The sequence below is a fragment of the Thunnus maccoyii genome, chromosome 6, assembly GCF_910596095.1.
Source record: "Thunnus maccoyii chromosome 6, fThuMac1.1, whole genome shotgun sequence".
Taxonomy (NCBI): Eukaryota; Metazoa; Chordata; class Actinopteri; order Scombriformes; family Scombridae; genus Thunnus; species Thunnus maccoyii.
In genome coordinates this window covers 25,178,117-25,195,158 of record NC_056538.1, presented here as the reverse complement: position 1 = coordinate 25,195,158, position 17,042 = coordinate 25,178,117, and the positions used below count along the sequence as shown (strand labels likewise).

The 17,042-nt window shown below is 38.3% G+C and overlaps 1 protein-coding gene across 4 annotated transcripts in view; it reads left to right on the top strand.

The window, feature by feature from the left end:
• The first annotated feature begins 344 nt into the window (after window positions 1–344).
• Window positions 345–17,042, top strand: part of stim1a (stromal interaction molecule 1a) — a 30,952-nt gene continuing 14,254 nt past the window's right edge. For 2 of the 4 annotated variants that reach the window (XM_042413973.1, XM_042413974.1), the window contains exons 1-7: window positions 347–535; window positions 1,304–1,436; window positions 6,398–6,528; window positions 9,335–9,449; window positions 10,818–10,929; window positions 11,368–11,483; window positions 15,967–16,144. In XM_042413973.1, the coding sequence (XP_042269907.1) occupies window positions 1,316–1,436; window positions 6,398–6,528; window positions 9,335–9,449; window positions 10,818–10,929; window positions 11,368–11,483; window positions 15,967–16,144 (773 nt within the window). In that variant the 5' untranslated portion in view covers window positions 347–535; window positions 1,304–1,315. Of the gene's footprint in view, window positions 536–1,303; window positions 1,437–6,397; window positions 6,529–9,334; window positions 9,450–10,817; window positions 10,930–11,367; window positions 11,484–15,966; window positions 16,145–17,042 lie in introns of all 4 variants that reach the window. The other 2 variants (XM_042413975.1, XM_042413972.1) reach the window with 2 other exon arrangements.

Genomic DNA, 17,042 nt, shown 5'->3' with positions numbered 1-17,042 from the left:
ATTTGAATTATTTTATATCAGATAAAACTTTTCAATTAGACCTTTTAACAAATTTCCTAGTTTTAATTACAATTTACTTGGAGTAATGCCTTCATACCTACAGCAGAATTATATTAAATTATATTACAATGTGCTCATATTAAGTACATACTGCAGAAATAAGGTTGAAAATGGGTGAAAGTTTCCTTTAATATGCCTGCAAGACCTTGCATGTCAATGTAAAATCCACTAGATGGCGTACTTCAGCTATTTGTTTTCATTCATTGGTCGTGACATCCAGTATACACTCCGGACATTAGGGGGCGACACTTGCAGATAACAACCAGGGACTCGGGGGAGGGAGGGGGGTGTAGAAGAAGACAAGCCCTCCGATTGTCCGTGCACATTCTGCGGCTTTTTCGGTTCAGTCTCTCTCGGTCGACGGGAAAGACCGAGACCATTTATAGGAGGTGGAGTCCGCTGTGCTTCAACTCCGTCTGCTGCAATGTTAACTCAGAGCTGAAACTACACATCTGCTGCCTCTGATACATGACAGGTGACTTATTTTGTTTGTTATTCAGCATCACGGTGTGTCAGTTAACGTTAGTAACATTACCACGCAGCTATAGTGGGTCTCGCAGTGTCTTGTAGTTAGCTAAACGTCAACGATGGCTAATGTCCGACCGTAGAAAATATAGTGACTCGACACGAGATAAAATAACTGGAAAAAACACGGTTAGTGTGAGTATTTTTTATGAGGGCTCCGTATTGTTATTCCATCTCTGTTGAATATTTCCGTTCATTTCCTAGTTAGCTGAAATGTTCAAGCTAGCTGTCCGATGTTTGTCAGACATCCAGCCACCAGACGCAGACGAACAAGGCAGCTGTTACTTTTCATAATCTTATTATTTATCCCTCCCAGAAGTGACTTGTGTTTGCAAACATGCCGCCAAGCACCTCCAAAACACCGCTAAAGTGACAAAATGTCGCTCTAAATGTTGCCTTAGTCTCATCAAGGTATTAGCAAGCTAGCGACGGTTGATTCATTCAGGAAGAAGATCTCACTTGAGAAGTAACGTTAACTGTTAGCATGTTGCTGCAGGGGATCTTTATATAACTAACCGTATTTCTTGGTGTGCACGAAGCCAATTAATGGAGTTACCTCTTTTTGTCAATATGTCATACGTTTCCAAGAGACAAAACATCTACGTTGTTTTCAGTATGAGCGATGTTTAATTGATTTAAGCCAGTTAGAAACACTGCCAAATAGTTGTGCTGGAATCATCAGAATTTCCATGGCTCTATTCTGTCTTTTTTTTTCCAGCATACACCAGTCATGGAGTTTAACAAATTGGTGACCTTGTGGATATTTTGCCTGTGTCTCATCGGCGAAAGTTGGACTGACAAAACAAGTTCACCAACACCAGACAGTCAGACTGTTGAAAATGGGGTGTCAGGTGAGTGATCGTGGCACTAAAGGACAGGTTCACAATTTTTCAAGTCTGTCTTAAAACAACAATCAGGTGCCCCAAATGAACACTGAAATAGGTTTTTCTTGCCATAATCATTCCTATTGTTCATACTGACCATTAGAAGATCCCCTCATAATGCCCTTACAATGTAAGTGATGGGGGACAAAATCCACAAACCTCCTTCTGTTAAAAAAATGTATTTAAAAGTTTATTTGAAGCTAATTTGAAGCTTCAGCTGTCCACATTAGTCAAATCAAGTAGATATCTTTCAACATTACAGCCTTTTTAGTGCCAAAGTCCTTCTTTTTGTTACTGCACTTCTACCGCAGCTCAACAGGGAAACATAAAGAGGGAATTGGATGCTAAAAAGACTGTAAATGTAGCAGATATCCATTTGATATGACTAACTCAGACATGCTGAAGTCTCATATAAGCCTCAGATAAACGGTTAGATGCCTTTTTAGCACAAAATGACTGCATGGACACACTGGATTTTGGCACCCATCACTTACATTGAAGCATATTTGAAGGGGATCTTTTTAATAGCCAGTATGAACAGGAGGAATGATTACAGCAAGGAAAACATCTTTCAGTGTTAATATGGGTACCTGGCTGTTGTTTTCAGACACACTTGAAAAACTGTGAACCTATCCTTTGATTTGTAGTAGGTTTATTTGTAGCCATCTATCAAGCTATCCTGATACAAACTATAGATTGACAGCTGGAGTATTACTATACATGTCAAATCTTTGTGATTGTGCAGGCACTAAATGTAGTGATGCTGAGAATAGTCTAGCAGGCATTCTCTATTAAGCCTCGCTAATATTAAGCCACCTACTCAAACATAAGGTAATTGATCTAATGGTTAGTGAGCAGGGCTTTAAGTAGTTTCTAATTCAGAGAGTTTCTAATAAATCGTTAATTCATTTAGAGTTGCAACAATTAGTCGATTAATCGATTAGTTGATCAGTAACTATTAAATTCATTGACATTTACTTTCATAATAGATTAATCGTTTGGAGTCATTCTTTAAAAAAGAAAAAGAAAAGTCCAGATTCCAGCTTCTAAAATGTAAATATTTTTTTATTTATTTAGTCTTCTATGATAGTAAGCTAAATATCTTTTAGTTGTGGACTGTTGGTCGGGACAAAACAAGACATTTGAGGACGTCATCTTGGTCTTTGGGAAACAGTGATTGACATTTTTCACCATTTTCTGACATTTTACAGATTAAACAACTAATCGATTGATCAAGAAAATAATCACTTGTTCAATTAATGAAAATAATCAATCAATTAATTATTATTATTTATTATTATTAATTAATACATTGTAAATATTTGGTTTTACAATATTACATCATACATTGTTTTTCTTCATTATACTTTTAATTGTGTAAATTGGGATAAAAAGTTGGTCTCGTGCAAGTTTATGCAATCATTAGATCTTTGAATGCGCAGTACTACAGGGAATTATTCATGTGTCTTTACTACATTACACAACAGATTTTCTCCCTTTTTTTAATTGAAAGTGGTCAACATGAACATTTTCTGTCTATAGCCTATATACTATGAGTGAGTTAAACAAATTGTTGGTGTAAATGAAATTTATTTATTATGTTACGTCCTCTGTCATAATCTCTTGCTACAATCCATGGAGTGATTTTACACGAATGATGACAGCGGTTGACTCTGTCAAGCGATAGTTGAGCAACCAAACCATCATGAACTATAAAACTTGAATCTACACAGGAAATGTATGAGCCAGTTATGACACACCTTGACTGAGATTATAGAAGTTTACTAGTTTATGAATTTGTATTTGTTAACAAAAGGCATAACTGTTAAATCTCAGATTTACATTCTGAAATGCTGAACTTGACATTATTAATGTGGTTTATTCTGTGGTAGTGATATTTTATTAGTATTTCTGAAGTGTGATTAAATGTGGAAAGTTGCACACTTGTGCTACAGGCACAGTTTTACTAATGTGTGTCACATGTCTTAAGAGTCCCAAGAGGCCTAAGTGTGGGAAAGAATTTATTCTTGACAGTATTTTTTTTTTTTTCTTTCTATCCCCAAAGCATGACAGGTATTTTGACTGATGATAGATCATAGTAACTGTTGCAGTTATGAAGTGGGGAAGTTATGGAGTGTGTTCTCCATCTGCATGCAGGCACAGAGAATGACTTGCGTAACTTGAGCTCTTAAAAAAGGCAGGCTGACTGGTATGTAAATATCTTTATCTTGTGTCTCCAGTGGTTTGCAAGCCAAATGAGAAACAGGGCCAGGTTTGGTGTATGAGAGTGTTTCAGGTGGTAGAGTTTCACTCGGGTAACTGTCATTCTTTGTTTAACATCGTGAGTGTGAATGAGTAAGTGTGTGAAAGAGTAATTGCCTTATTGGTATGTTGTTGTACAAGTTCTCTGAGGCTAAAATCCTTGCCTACTGTGGCTCAAAAATTAACTTTTAACCACACGGAAGTTCCTGTTGTGCCTTGCTAGTTCTGCGTCAGTGGTTTCATGTGTAGAACAATAGTAAAAAAACACAAAAGACATACACAAAATAGACATAGTTGTAGGGATCAATCTGTGACATGTTTTGCTTTCTGCTTTGTCTCTCTAGCCACTAAGCCACTCTGTCATAACATGTGGTTCTGGGAATAAAGAAAGCATAGATCAGTTTGATGAGTTGATCAGTGCTATTGGGCAATAAGATGTTAATTCTGGCACATTGCAAACCTAATACCTGGAACTGACTATACACTATTGTGTTGGTGGGAGTAATTAATGGTGAAGCATTATGAAGTGGAGTAGTACCAGTATAACATGGACCTGAGTTTGGGCATTTATGAAGGGGAGTTTGATTTTTGCCTACATACTATTGTTGTGAGGATGATGTAGGCAACATGAAAGGCAATGTCTGTTTGGGAATCGGCCAAGTGTTAAACCAAAAAAAACCAATCAAAAACGACAGCCATTTCAAACCAGAATTAACTAGTACCAAGTATTTTATCTAATAATTCTGTAGTGCTGTGATGAGACAATTTATATCCAACTTTTTATTTATTGATGTATTTGTATATGACAATTTGTGTTGGAGAAAGATTTGACATTTCTGATGTCAGTATCAAGCAGCAGACTGAGCCTTGGAGCCTTAGAATACACAGAGTCAGTTTAATGTCTATACCCATGTTACCAAATATTTTACAAATGATATGTTCTATCTTTGGGAGATGATGTAGAGGAAATACAGGAGCCAAGTTTTGATAGTGGTGAGCAAGGGAAGCTTCCCCCTTAAACCTTGCCTTCTCCTTTTGTGGTCATGATCACAGTGAAATCATTCATGTAACTTAGAAGTTGCAAAGCATTTAACAAACTTATAATGAATTGAATAAAATACATTCTTAAGATTTTAGGGGTACTCGACCATGTTACCTTGAATTAAAATACACACTTCAAACTTAGTGTTGCTACAGGTAACTTGTCATGCCCTTTCACACAGCTCCTGAGTGTCTGCAGCACATGCCAAACAAGGTTTCCTCTTAGTGGGCGTGGCAGCTTTATCTTTGATCTATGGCAGAGGATTTCTAATCCCTCAGGAAGGAAAGGGAACACAGGGCAGACAGGGCTCACTAGATGACTTACAGATTGCCAAATTATATGATTATTTATCAAAAAAATAGACATTTCTGATTATCTACAATGAATTGTTGAGCCTTACACACACAAAGCCTTACTCATTACTGATACCTGGCTGACATAATCCTAAAAGCACAGTTGAAACGTGCACATTTAAACAAATAAAGCATATTAAAACTAACAAACCCAAGTCATCTGAAAAGAAACTGAATTGTAAAATCCTATTCAATGATAAGTATAAATTAAAAGGTCATAATTATTTAAAAACTTATTTGCCTTGGGAGGAGGCCTATTTTTGGTCTACACAGTAGTCCTGACAGCCATGGTATCTTGCTTCTTTGTAACATCCCCACATTTAGTGAAAGGCCTTATGTAAACAAGGCTTTGTCTGCAGCCAAGGAATTTTGCAGTTCAGTTATCATAGCAAGAGAGAGGTTTAGTGAGGGCAATCCAACATGGGACTTTACATTTTGACTATTCTGCTAAAAGCACAAAAGGTTAAAAGTCACAAACCTTTAGCCATCATAGGATTAGTTGAAGTTAAGAGATTTATTGTAGCATTGAGCTGAAAGTATTTGAGTATCTTGATCAGATTTTTTTTAAATGACCTGTCTAAACAGAGCTGGCTGTTTCTATTTTATTTTGAATAACATAGTTATTGGATATTCCAGACATTGCTGCGAAGAGACTATGCTTTTGCTTGAAATGCATGTTTAGTGCTGAATTGCAAAAATCTAAAAATAAAAATTTCAGTTTCCTATAGCTTTTTTTTTTTTTTGTCTTATCGTGTAGCAACAGGAGGAACCATGGCAAGGATTTCCTTGGATTATCTTGCAAACTGCAGTCATTCTAGCTGTGGGTACAAGACTGCTTGTTTTCAAGACACATTCAAGTTTGGTCACTGTTTTAGGTGTTAAGGGACTCTGGGTGACAGAGCACAGTACGGAAATAATTGACAAAAGGTGCTAAAAGCAATGGAGAACTTCAAGTTTTTTGGTCTTTTCAAAAATAATGAAAAAAACTAAGCCAAAGTGTATTGCTAAGACATTCTGTGTGTGTGTGTGTGTGTGTGTGTGTGTGTGTGTGTGTGTGTAATTGCACAATAGGCACTAATTTCCAACTTGGTATATGGTTCTTTGCTCATTGCGAAAGAGTAGACTAGATTAATCGTCTAATCGTAGTAGTAGCAGTAGTAGTTTGAAGACACCTGTGAAATAAAACCAGGATAGTTGACTAATACTGACAATTCTGTGCTGATCCATGAGTTTCCTCCTAACACTGTCTTGATATGACTCTGTTTCTCCAGATTTTTGTCGCATTGATGAGCCACTATGCAAGGATGACAATGCCGCTCTCAGCTTCGAAGCGATCCGCAGTATCCACAAACAGATGGATGATGACGCAAACGGCAATGTAGACGTGGTAGAGACAGACGGCGTAAGTACCACCCTAAAAAGTCATCATGAGCAGGAGCTGATGCTCTATTGAAGGCAATATTCTGGTTTGTACAGTCACAAAGCTGGTGCTAAGTCATTCCGAAGGGGCTTACAGGTATCATTATTGTAATCCTCTGTCATCTGACTTGGCATCGGATTTGCCGTCAAGACAGTCAGTTAATCATGGCCCTGTAATGTCATTAACCTACTCTGAGTACCTAGAGGATTTTCCTTGTTTGTGCTCCAGTGCTCTTTTCCTCAAGTTTTTGTCAAATAATTAACCTAATTAACATAAAGTGGTTGTAACCGGCCTGACACAGACATTGATGTCCCACATTTGTACAAACACAGTGTAACAAAGGGTATTAATGCACCTTGAAACAGACTCTGTGGTTTGCATTTTTGAAAACATGAGTATTTTTTTTTTAAATACAGTGAAGTCAATATAAACAGCTTAAAGTTACAGATTATGTGCATTTACAGCTGTATAATGCCCATCAGAAGCCAGGCCTGTTGCTTCTCAGACATCACTGGGGCCTTAAAGACATTGTCTGTAGTCCATTTAGCTTACATCCAGATCTCTAGTCTAAACTACATGGTCTGGAGCCTCATGACGGTTTGGTTCAGTCTGTGTCATGTGATTCAGGCCAGACTAAAGCAGGCATCATCATCACTGAAGCCGTCTCTGATTTTAGAAGAGGCACTTGGCATGCAAATACCCCTAAGGCATAGAATCAAGTGTAGTACAGCGAGTAGTAGTGGCTTTGAGCCGAGAAACAGAAAGCTCAAAACGATTAAGCACTTCAAGACTATAGTCCAGGTTCCTATTGTATTACAATGATTAAAGAAAGAGGATTGTTGATTTGATTTTTTTTTTCTTTTTTTTTTTTTACAACCAAGATCAAAGTGTGTATCTGGCTTTTGAAAATAAGCTTTGAGCCTTTGCTACATTATACAGGTCCTGCTAATTTTCTACTGAATATATTTTCAGGAGCGTGATATTTCACCTGCAGTGCAGACCATCTCTCTACCCTGTAGTGAAATCCTCCCACATGAATCTATCAAGAAAGAAAAGCATGATGACTTATTATTGTCTTCCACCCGTGCTGCATGAGTTGGCTTTTGTGGGTGTGCAAGATGTGTAGGGTTTGTTTTTTAAAAAAAAAAAAGTGGTAACCTGGTGACTGAGCTAGCCTACAATGTGGTGGGCAACTAGTTAGGTGGTTCCATCGGTGGATATTTGACAATTAACACTCTAGTGGGGGAAATAATGGAAAGAGCCATGCATTTTGGTACATAGTGCCATACAATATACTGGGTTCTCATTTCTTAACTTAAAAACCAAAAAGTCTGTTACACATATTTTAAGAAATTTCATATATTTGGCAGCTAAAATGTCAAAATCTCCCTTAGTGTAAACCTCAACATCCCATGCTATGCATATTTTTTCCAAGTCCTTACAAAACCTAAAATCCACCAAGAATCAGATAATGTTTTGTTGGGTGAAAAGGTAGAATAACCTCCTGAGTCGTTCATGTTCAACCTGTACGTAGCTACAACCAATTTACATTAGAGATACATTTAACATACTCTATTACTTTCAGAAATAATCATCATGACAGTCAATTAATTAATTGGCTATAGCTCATGAAATATTCCTTAAACCACAGTTATTTCAGCATTTTAAATTCACAATCATTGGCTAAAATGACTCTCAACCTTTGGCATCTTTATATAGGTTATTGACATCCTGTTTTTTTGTGGTGCAGGTGACTATTGCACTATGAGCTTTAGTGTTAATCAGTCATGCTGATTTGCCCACACAACCCAGATGTGGCTGTTCCAGGAAGCAACAACTGCACTGCACTTGTCTGTGGTGAATCAGAGGAATCAGTCGCTTGTGATGGCACACAGTTATTAGCAAGTGACTGAAACTCAAAGTTTCAGTGATTTTAAAGAAGTCTAATGTGCTGCCTTTGTAATTGGTTGGTGATTCTTAAAGATTGGATTTTTGCAATGTATCAGAACAAAATATAGAGTCCAGATTCTAGACACCTTTCTTTAGAAATCTACAAGGCCTAATCAAAAATCTATGCAGTGCATTATGCCAACCTATTGTGTTTCATAGTGTAAGCTCTGTTGGATTTTGATAATGTCTGGCTTTTAGCTGTAAGTGATCAGTGCACATGCTGTAATGTAGAATAATTATTAACAGGGGTGAGGAGGAAGTTCTGTGCTGTTCCAGGCCATTAAATAGTTGGTGGAAAATCTTGCTCATTTTTCAGGTCATGTATGGTAGAGATATTTATAGTGTTTCATGTTCGTTTCACAGTGAGGGAAGGAAATGCATTCATAAGCCACAAGAATTTCATTTTCTTCTTTTATTGGTGTCATAAAAACCACAGTAGTGAAAAAGGTCACAGTTTACGGTGTTCACAATAAATTCAAACCCATTAACAGCAAATGTCCAGCACCACTGAAAATGTAGTCTTTGTCCTCCCACATTTCATACATTTAATTCAACCAGACCCTACTCAGACATGGTTTCTGTGTTGTTAAATGTGTGGGCATTTGCTAGGATCTGATAATATGTAATTCACCAAATTAAGGTGAAAGGAAAAGCAAAAACATTTCCCTGAATTGTACATTCAAATAATACTTAACAGCACTGGTCAAAGAAAGCTAACCAAAGTGCTAAATACAGTATGTTTGAGGCATGTGCCTGCATTTCCTCCAAGTGTCACAACTGCTTTCTGTAAGTTAACTAAGTTCCTTGTAACCATTCAAACATCCTTGTCATCCTGCAGTTCCTGAGAGAAGATCTAAACTACCATGACCCCAAGGCCAAGCATAACAGCTTCCACGGGGATGACCAGTTCATCAGTGTGGAGGACTTATGGAACGCATGGAAAGGCTCTGAAGGTACTGCTTTGAAGCCTCTTTTTTCCCCTGAAGGCCAGTGCTGGCTTTACAATGGGGCCTTTCTTTGAGCTCTTCTTTGTATTTGAGTCTGAGTTGTAGACTGTGAATCTTATTTTGCACACTGTGCATTGATACACTCTGCCAACTCTGACTGTGTGATATCAGACTGATAATTATTATTTTTTTATGAAACACTTCTTGTGACTTTGATTGCTAGTCCCAGAGGCCAGCAGTGTTTCAGATAGCCAATAAATTAGAGTTCATGTTTTTCTGTGTGACTGAAAGAGTGGTTCACACAGTATCCCTTCTTGACCCTCTCACTCCACCAACAAAGGGGCAAGGCAGTTTATCAAAGGTCATGTCAAGCAGATATAATTGAATCTGTCGGCACAAAATTCACACACACCCTTTCACCTCCTTCTGCCTATCTGTTTGGCTGGACTATCGTGTACTCTGAGAGCACTATGAATGTGCTGTGCTGTGTTTGGCACTTATGTCTTCTCACACCCTTCCCTCTGCCTGCCTTTTCCCCTTTTCTACTCATTGTACTGAGTTACCCTGCATTGCAGTTCCTTGACAAGGCTCTGGAGGTTTTGAGCCAGGAAACTGTGTTCCTTAGAGCACCACATTAAGATAGATAACTGGGGAGTGGATTTCCCTTCCCCAGTTATTACTGTGCATGTGTATGTTATGCCATAGGATACCTCCATAGCTCATTTAGGATACAGATGCACATGGTGATATAATATGTCTCATGTGTCAAGCTGAATGTGCAGTGCAGTCAAGTATTATGACAGTGTTGTTTTGCCTCTGCATTTCAGCACATTGGGTTGGTGCTGATTGTCAGCTTTAACGTAAAGATGTTTGCATCCACATCAAATGGACAGTGTAAGGAGTTAAGCCTTTTTTATACATCGACCCCCAATTTTAAAGAACAATCATAAATTTTTAAAACAATATTTACCACAGTCATCATATTTCATATTTGGTTGCAGATTTTGTTTGCAGTCTATGACTGCAGGATCATGTTCAGTTATTGCTGGTTTCTGTGGCTTTTTCTGTATGTTTAGTGAAATTGTCCTGCTGTATCATTCTAAAATTGGGGAACTTTGTATAAAAGACTACAGGGCTACAAGTACTTTGTCCCCCAGTATGAATGTGAACATCCTTAAAAATGAAAGTCAGCACTTAAGCCTCATAGTCATAGCCAAAACAATAAAAACATTACCAATACTTTGGGATATGTATGTGATGGAGACATACTATGTGTTTACAGCCCTATGAGTACTGTATTTTAGATAGATATCAGACAAAAAAGATGAAACAGACGTCTAACTGTGTGTCTTCTTTTTTTTCCCCCCTCCTCAGTGTACAATTGGACAGTGGATGAGGTGGTGGAATGGCTCATCACCTATGTGGAACTGCCACAGTATGTGGATGCATTTCGCAAGATGAATTTTAATGGAAGTGTCATGCCAAGGTAGGGGAAATTACGACTTGCACTGAATGTGAACTGCGCTCGAGCTGAGAAAAAGTGTGACTTTTAGCTAGACTATGATTTTCTCTGTAAAACTTTTTGTACTCATGAAGAAACATGGAGTTTTTCAATGGAAGTGATGCAGTTTCTTTAGTGAAAGCAATTAAAAAGACATATATTACTCCCTTTAAAAGATGTTTTGAAGATTTCCTATTCTACTCATTGTCAGTTGTATTTCCCACTTTTAAATCTATGAAAGGAAGCCATTTTGTACATCTGTGAAAATAGCACAATAAGTGGATCTAATAACAATAATGCTTTAAGTCTGATTTGTTTGGATTAATAAGATTTGTTACGGAGTTGCATTACACATACCTGAAAATGACTTACACCCTTTGCACTTTCTTCGTTGTTCACGACTGCGTCTCTGTTCTCTCTCAGGCTTGCTGTAAAGAACACCACTCTGACAGTCTCTATTCTGAAGATTTTGGATCGCAGCCATGTGCAAAAGTTGCAGCTCAAATCTTTGGACACTGTGCTGTTTGGAGCGCCCCTGAGTATGTGATGTTCCTTTTTTATTAATGCCTGCAAGAACATTTTTGTATTCCTATCCTAAAACATACGTACTTTTGTCTGTGAGGTTTGCTTGTACAAGCGTTCCAAGTCCGATTCACCAAACTCTCTTAACTGCCTGAACTTGTCGTAAATCGCTCATTTCAGCTTGATGAATGCCACCCGTTCATAAGGAGGTGCCCATTTGTGAGATCTCATCATTAGCATAATGCCAGAAGGCTCCATGTTCCGCTCCAGTTGTGTGAGTTTTATTCATCACGTCACAGAGCTTTAAGTCCTGCTTTCAGAAATCAGCCAACAAAAACATAAATTTAGGAGTGTCATTAGTGGGGAACCTGAAATAATTAAAAAATATGAATCCAGCTGCCAACGACGTGTCATCAGAGCAGCACTGTACTTTGACAGAATTAAAGAGAGAATGTTTCGACATGAAGTTAGATGCAAAAAAAATGTCTTTCTAAAGCAAAACGCTCCATGACTCATATGAGAGGCGGTCATGTGACAGTCATAGAGATATTAGAGAAGATATTCTAGCCTACAGTAAGCGATGTTACACTGTCAGCTGCAACACAAGATGATACTGGACAGAGACCTGCAGAGAGACACCGAGGCAGCTGTCAGAATGAGAGAAGTTTCCTAGCAACTACTGAAATGTAGAAGTTAAAATCTAAAAACCCTCTCTGTAAATTGGCTGCTATGATGATGATGATGATGATATGGTGAACAGAATAAAAATTTTGCTTAAGTTTGTATTAGTTATATATTTAATTTTTGTTAATTTCATATTTAAACCCAAAATTCATTCTGATTAAGACATTATAATTTTAATGCAAACAGTTGTTCCTCCTGTTTGAAGAAAGACAGACATCCATGTACCTCCAGTTTGTTGTGACTGCACAGACTGTCCACAGCCACTACACTGCCTTCTTGTAGACAGCGATCTACCGCGCTTTTGTAGAACGCGTCCTCCAAGCGGACTCCAGATAGTAGTATAAGCAGAACTACTACGCATCAGTGGTGTCCACAGCTGCCAGTGTATGCGTGTGCTCGGGAGTATATCTGTCGCTTTACCCTGTAGTATCACTACGTTCAGATTGACAATCGAGAGACACATAACACTGACCAAGTGCAACGCTATTATTAAAATATGGCCAATTATCTCTGTATTGAAAGGACACCTTTGAGTGAAGCCGTTCAGAACAACTATAAAAACATTTGGTTTCTGACGTGGTCACATAAGAACCAGTGCTGAGAGAGAAAAATGGAGTTTAAAAGTATGAAAGTAAAAGTTGTGGTTTGGTCCCTCTGACTGATAATTTTTTTTGTTTAATCAGGAAGTCCCTTGAGATTGAAATGTCTTTTCCGAGGTAGACCTGGCCAGTACAGCACACCATTTACAGTTTAAGTAGAAATAAAACACAACAGATAGGGAGCACATACATCAAACACACAAGGAAGAGACTAAATCCAGCTTAAATGAGGCAGTTACAGTTCTCAGTTACATAGACTTTTAATATGACTTAAAATTTTTCCATATATATATGACATCATTAGATTATTAATACTGAAGGATCAGTATGTAAGCAGCATGATAAGCAGCAGTTGTAGCTGCTGGAGGTGGAGCTAGTTTCAACTACTTTATATACAGTTAAAACATAAATCTGCATAAAACAGCTGTTAGCAGGTCTCCTGACTTCTTGCAAGAAACAGAAAGGTTGTTTTCCTTTTCAACTGCAGCACAACTAAAGTGTTTCAGTACTGCAGCTCAACTAACTGAACCATGACCCTAAAACTGAGGTACGGACTGTAGATTTTGTGTACCGCTACAACCCTAGAATGCCACAAATTTTCTTAAATCAAGAAGCACTCATATGAACAGATTCGTTCTTGAAAGCCTTAGTCGGCCAACGTTTGATATCTAGAGAAAATCCTGTTGCTACCTGTACCAGTTTCAGGGTTTGAGGACATGAGCTAAGCTGAGGTGAGACGATGCTGCTCTGTATTCCAGACACACCTCTCTGCGTATTGAGGCAGATAAACACTACTCATCCTCGCCCTCTCCCTCTCCAGTATCACTGCTCCAAATCTGTGACTACAGATTGTAATCCTTCTGGTTTTTCTGCATTTTTGTTTTTTGTTTTTTTTACCTTTTGGGTTTTGTAGCGTCACAATGGATGGGGTGTGTCTTATGCTTCTTGGCAGTACTAGAATGTTAACATTGGGAAAAACATGTTCCCAGATTGACTGCCAAAGTGCTCTTTTAAATAAATGGCATGTTTATTGTTTAAAGCTTTGTGTTTAGGCATTTTGTATTACCAGGCATAGACAGTCAAGAAAATTATGGGCTAGGTTTCGTGAAATATATTAAGCTACACAAAATATTAATGGTGCTCAGAGCCTTCTCTAGCCTGAAAATTGAGTCCTCTTTTTACTGGAGCACAGCTAAGATGCATTAAAAAAAGGTGGAGTGCTGATGAAAGCAGACATATGTATCATTAGTGAAGCATGTAGAGAAAATTAAATGAACCTTCATAGAGAGCAGGCATTTGCACAGAAAAGAAACTGCGCGGGGGAGGGGTGTGTAGTGATCTGTGCCTGGCATGTGTCATTGTGCATGTTTTTTTGTTAGAGTCAAAGGAAGACATTGGCAAGGGGCTGTCTGGCTTTGACAGTCTCTCAAAGCCAAGGGGGTCCCGCTGACTGTGTATAGCAGCAGCATTTTAAGACACATCTCACAATGGGGCGACCCTAATCCTGTGAACATTTGTTAAATAATTAACACAAGCTTAATAGAACAAACGCATCAGGGTCCAGACATTTCCAGTCTTGTGGTTAATTAAATACTCTTGATGGTATTTCTTCAAAGCAGTGAGGGTAGTGATTATGTATGTAGCAATTTACATAGACTAGACTTGGGCAATGACAGAAGACACTGTTTTTCCTGTGTAGGACAGATGTTGTAATTGCAGTAAATGGACAAGCTAGCAACATCTAGACATGCTAGAAAGATCCCTGGCCGCAATCAAACCAGGGATGTTGCAGTTTTGTGGCATGCGCAGTAACCATTTGGCTTTGGGGGAGTTCCACGCACAATGTTTCTGTTTAGCATCTTTGCTCAATCACAATGCAGACATGAGACAAATTAATCAGGGATGCGTCTCAGTTAAATATTGTGACCTCATTTTGGGGAGTTGCACTCTTGGTGGTTAAGATATAATGATCCATCATTGTTGCTGAAGTGTAATTATTGTGTTTTTCTTAGATATCCAGTGGTAATAAGAGACAGGAGCTATGGTCTTTAGTTCTTCTGTAGTTTTTCTTTCTGTCAGTTTGTTCTGCTGATTCCAGCAGCTTTGCTTTGTTATGACACGACAGCAGGCACAGACAGTCCAAGTCTCTTGAATCTGATGAACTTGTGTTTGTTCTGGACTTTATAAGCAAGTCTAGAGGAATATACACAGCTCTCCTGGATGGTCATTTAACACAAGCTTGATACTTGTTGATGTTTTTACCTTATAGAGTGTTCATGTGAAATGGGATGAAATTTTAATTAATTTTGTGGTTTGACTTTGCTTTTTGTCAGTAGCAGCCAGTGGTACAAGAACATTTTAAAAGGAACTAAGTTTTATGTGGCATGCCCTCCTGATCTTATCTAAAGAGAAACAAGCTTGAATTATGTTGATTTTTTTCTCCTAATATTATCTTTATCCTTAATTTTTTTATCTTTATCTGTGTTTTTGTGTCAATCTTTTTGTGTCAATGTCAGGAAGTGTTTTTTTCACATCTCTTTTCCTGACAAAACCCCTTTGCAGGTTGTGCAAGAACACAGTAACTGTGTGTCACTGGCTGTGTTACAGTGCTTCTCTGACACACCAAATGACAAAGTCAACCCAGAATCAAGCTTTTGATTCTGGGTTGAATTTTAAGAAGGCCTTTGTAAAAGTCCGTCTTGCTTGAAAGATGATCTGAATCTAATCTAATCTTAGAAATGGGATCGTTGTTTTCCAACTGCTGTGAGTGTTGATAGTCACAAATCCCTTTCAGTGATAATATACTCACCCATAATTCCTAGCCGATCAGAGGAATGGGAGTTTGGATTTGACTCATAGCTACTTGTGTCGCAAGATGTTATTGTTGCAATTATTTAGGTTTTCTGTGCATGTTGTTTTTTTAGCACCAGTTACCAGACTGAAATAGGTTGTGTTAAGCTGTCTTTATCGTGGTCTTTTGCAGTAGCCCCTTCTCACCGCAACCTGAACTTGTGCTGCTGACTCTTCTATTTGTGTCACTCCACAACACTTGCTGTATGACTATATGAGCTTCAAACCACATCCATGTGAAGCTTGCTCCTTCTCATACAAGTGCCTTGCTGAAATGCACCTCTTCTTCTTTAGGTTTATTAAATGGTGTGCAGTGTTTTCCTTTCTAAAATGCACCCCTTCTTCTTTATTTTTCTGTTTTCCCCAGTGAACAGACATAACCACTTGAAGGACTTCATGTTGGTTGTGTCAATAGTCATTGGAATGGGTGGCTGCTGGTTTGCCTACATCCAGAACCGCTACTCCAAGGACCACATGAAGAAGATGATGAAAGACCTGGAGGGCCTGCAGAGAGCAGAACAGAGTCTGCATGACCTACAACAGAAGTGAGGGTTTTTCCCACCACCCACACAACAAACCGTCTTATACTCTACAAGCACTGTATTGTGCACTCATACCATCTGTTTTACATCTCCACAGAAAACTCAGTATTAAATGAGGCACAGCTTTTTTTTTTTCTTCTCATTAGAACTTTTGTACATCAAATACATTTTATATTCACCATCATAGATCTCAAACACTACCTTAAACTCCTTTTAAAGGAACATTAACTAATGCTGGACCGGCGGCCATGCTTACATGTCTTGCACATGCAGAGTTACTACTCACATATTCCTACTTCATTGACTTATTGAGTGGTTAGCATCTAACATTTACTCAATGAAGAAACCCATTCAGCTTCTCTTTTTTTTCCTCCCCACACTGAGACAATCTGCTGATCAAGCAAACTTAAAATGTGTAAGACTGATTGAGTAATCATTGTCAGCTCAGCTCATTCTGACAACATTTAGTTTTTTTCTTATGAGTTTAATAACTAGATGACAGTCTAAACAACAGCCTTGTTCATTATGTATAAAGCAAGTGTGCAAAATAAGGCCCCACTTCCTTTTCCCTGAAGGTTAAGGCTTTATTTCTTAAATGCGTATTTCTTGTGGTGTTAGCTGAAGAGGTATTAATTCAAAGGAAGCAGCCTGCAGGAAATCCTGTCAGTTGGAATGATTTTACCATGCAGATAAGGCGTGCTTGATTGTTAAGAATTTGCATATAGTGCAGTGTTTCCCCTAGGTTGACTGCTTTTTGGAGAGACTCAGCAGCCAGACATTTCTCTATTCTCTGTTTACAGAAGGAGCGGCTGAGATTGACATTAAAATGAGAATAGCTGGTCCACCTTAAATGTCAGTTCACCTTAAGTTAGCCTGGTCAATAAAGGCTAACCCAATGTCG